The sequence below is a fragment of the Anoplophora glabripennis genome, unplaced genomic scaffold (genome assembly GCF_000390285.2).
Source record: "Anoplophora glabripennis isolate ALB-LARVAE unplaced genomic scaffold, Agla_2.0 scaffold6833, whole genome shotgun sequence".
Taxonomy (NCBI): domain Eukaryota; kingdom Metazoa; phylum Arthropoda; class Insecta; order Coleoptera; family Cerambycidae; genus Anoplophora; species Anoplophora glabripennis.
Window position 1 is genome coordinate 1 of NW_019422908.1, and position 3640 is coordinate 3640.

General features: G+C 28.0%; 2 protein-coding genes across 2 annotated transcripts; one reads left to right on the forward strand and one right to left on the reverse strand.

The window, feature by feature from the left end:
- The first annotated feature begins 89 nt into the window (after positions 1-89).
- LOC108916769 lies at positions 90-960 on the forward strand. The gene is made up of 3 exons (XM_018723068.1): positions 90-239; positions 440-663; positions 757-960. Exons 1-3 carry the CDS (start codon positions 236-238, stop codon positions 856-858), a joined length of 330 nt encoding a protein of 109 aa, XP_018578584.1. The 5' UTR covers positions 90-235; the 3' UTR covers positions 859-960.
- Positions 961-991: 31 nt separating this feature from the next.
- LOC108916768 lies at positions 992-2062 on the reverse strand. The gene is made up of 4 exons (XM_018723067.1): positions 1673-2062; positions 1498-1622; positions 1369-1443; positions 992-1259 (listed from the first exon to the last, which is right to left on the reverse strand). The coding sequence occupies exons 1-4, from the start codon at positions 1947-1949 to the stop codon at positions 1170-1172; spliced, it is 567 nt and encodes a 188-aa protein (XP_018578583.1). The 5' UTR covers positions 1950-2062; the 3' UTR covers positions 992-1169.
- Between the last annotated feature and the right edge of the window lie 1578 nt (positions 2063-3640).

Sequence of the window (3640 nt, forward strand, 5' to 3'; positions counted from 1 at the left end):
TTTACAACTTCTTACCCTCTCTCTCTCTACATTAATTTCATAGTCCGTGATAGTGTACTGTCAAATCTATTGGAACATAACGGTCAAATCGAATTCAAAAATTTTTATTAACCTAGAAATCATGAAAAAGTGAATATGTTAAAATTATTTGAATTTTAGAGTTAAAAGTTATAGTAATATTAATTTTATCTACATATTACCTTTAATAGTTATAGTACCTAATTATCTATTTAATATGGGTAAGAATAATATTTATTACACTTTGAGTCTGGGTTAAAGGTTGATTAACTGATCAGGCGATTAGACTGCATTTTCTGATTTATAAAGTATAATCACAATCTAATCGCCTGATTAGTTAATCAAGCCTTAACCAAGTCTCAAAGTACAGGGCCTTAATTAACATGGTGTAATCGAGAGATTGAGAATATTTAAATTTTAGACAATAGTTATGGAAAAGTACGCGTTTTATTGGAGGAACTGATAGAGTTAAGGAAAACTGTTCCTCAAGAAATATCCGACTTTTATGCGCTAAGTAGCAAAGAAATTTTGAAATATATAAATGCCGTCAAAATAAACCTTCGTCAGAATGACCATTTTAATAGTGACAACTACTTACTAACTACTCCATTTGAAAATCTAAATATGAAACAGGCTTATCAATTTGTAAGTGACTTTTCTTAACAAATATTCTAATTTATAGATTAAAATGATTTGATTAAATTGAAATTGTATTGTAATAAATATGAATTATTCTAGGATAATGGACAGCTGGAAAAGACATATGAACAAATACAGCTGTTGCAAATTCTTATTAAAAAAAAGAACTGCCCTATTTCAAAGATTATCGACGAGATATAAATTTCAATTATGAGGTATTTTTATTTAAAAAATTATCAACGATATATGAATTACAAATAATCACAAATATAACATATTTATATTTACATTATTTTTCTAATAAGTTATAATAAACGATTTGAATTTTAAATGTGATTTATTTTTCGGTACCTTTTATTTAGTGAATTTTCATCAGCGTAAAAACTCGGCAATTTATTATAAATATAATTCAGTCACAATTACACTTAATAACATTCACAATGTAAATAGCAATTCTTTTAAGAGAATATTAAAATTGCCTCTAAATCTGAAGTAGAAAGTAACTTATTTACTTAATTCATTTGTCGATTTACATTTTGCTCCTGAATTGCTTTCAAATGCTTATAGATAATTTTCAAACTTGCCAATCTTGGGAGAGTTTCCTAAAAAAAAGTTGATAGTATGAATGCTTTTACACAGTACCTACATTTTTTTGTTTTGAATAACTTCTATTTCAACTATTTACAACATATTTTGACAGGACATACTTACGAAAAACAATGGTATCAAGTTTTCTCGATTAATTGTGTCTTTGGTTAATAAACTTAGTACATATATTACTCTATTCTGTAACAAAAGAAACAATGTGACCCTTTCATTAAATAAATAAGTAGGACTTACTCTAAAAATAACTTCATTAATGAAAATGTTTTGTACTTGTTCTTCTGGAATGAATATAGTCTTTACTCCAATTATATATTTAGTAGTCACCTGAAAACCCAGACCTCTAATAGTGAGTATACTTTCTGAAAAGAAATATGTTACATATTTTGCTTTCAAATAATTTGAAACATACCCTCTTTTATCGAAGTACATAATCTACACAGATCCAAAAATATTCCAATAATAATGGCAGTTATAAGTTTTGTATTGAAAATATTTAAAACGAGACTTAATAAACTCCATACAACTAATATTCCTAAAATGATGCCTCTTTTGCATATTTCAGATTGAACTGACCTAAGAACTGTGATTTTTAAAATACTGTCCTTTATTAAAATATCTAGTTTTATGTTAGTACCAAAAGCACTTTTAAATATTGCAGTCTTCTCCTTCTTTTTAATTTTGACCATAGCAATGGCATGATTTTTTAAATATATTTAGAAATGTGGAAATAAACTGGAAACTACACTTTATATCTAATCTATTTTATCTATATTTTAATTTGAGGTTAACGTTAACGGGGTTAACCACAAAACATACAATGAACATACAGAGAAAACAAAATATAATAGGACAGGCTCCTAGCATAACATAATATAATATAGAAATCTCAGTGCCTTGTATTATCTACGTATCATTTGTCGCCATCTTTTGCTGACATACAAACTAAATCAGGCGATAAATTTAAATTAGTTCTTTTAAAAATTATTTGTTATGTCAATATTATAACTAATAACTGATTTTGAAATATGATCAGACAGATTTACTACTAATGATTTGCTTTTACCTCTACGAATTCAGTTCTTGGATTCTACCACAGACTTCTACTTAGAAGTCTGTGGATTATATAGTTAAATTAATCATATATGTCACAACTTTTGACTCATTTCACTACCATTTATGATTTATGCATTTATGGATAACCTAGCATTTTTGGGCATGTTTGCGCGTTTCTTTTATGAAAGAGGCAAAAGAATAATTTTTACAATTTGTCTCTCGTACGTTTTTACAAGAGAAAATACAGTCTGACAACCTATCAGTTAATTTGTTTTATCCAACACTTAAAGAGAATAATTTTTACAATTTGTCTCGTACGTTTTTACAAGAGAAAATACAATCTGACAACCTATCATTCAATTTGTTTTATCCAACACTTGTATTAGGTATAATTTCTTTGGTTTTAAAGGAATAATGTGGCCTATAACTCACTAAGTCATAAGTCACTAGTGAGTTGTGAAACCCTTGATGGTTACAGACACAATTTAGGTTGACAGTCGCATCCTTTGTAATATTTAAAAATACATCCATTTCGTTTTTCGTTAAATTACTTTTTCTGACACTGACAACTTCAAATTTTAAGTTACTTTTATTTATTATTAAAACGAAATTCTATGTGTTGGATAAAATTTTGTGTGGCACTTGGGAAAATTTCCCAGCGTGACATATACAGGGCTGGAAAATCAACATGGTCCATCTGCCTTTACATGAGAGCGACAAAGTAAAGTAAAGAAATCCGTGTAATAGACAAGGATGGCTATCCGCGATAATTTTTAAGATGCAAGCACACCAATCGGCGAAAGCAGTAAGCTCCGAGACAAGGTAATTTTGACATTGCCGTTCGTATTTACACATTAATTTGAACAACGTTTGTCTTATTTGCCATTATTATTAGTAATTTTGTTATCAAACTGCGGTTATTTGACTTTTGTGTTATTTTATAGGTTTCAAATATTTCATAAATAAATTTTAAGGCAAGTATTTATGTCTACTTTATTTGTCTCTAGTATTACAATTTAATGTAGATTTTATTAGGTTATAATTATGAACTTATCCGTTGTGGAATATATTTCCTATTTACTTACATACATATATGCCAACGAAAACGCTCGTACATCAGAAGGAGAGGAAGTTTTTAATGCTGATCATGTGGTATTCATCATGGGAAAATTAGGCAAAGTTAATTTAAATTTAGAAATTTATATTGTGTCTGCAAACTATTGCCCTTACTTACTAACAACCCTCATGAAATTCAGGGAGTATTATCTATCGGCAATAATATTTTGAAAATTTCTTCAATGGTTTGATGAAAACTTAATTCTGT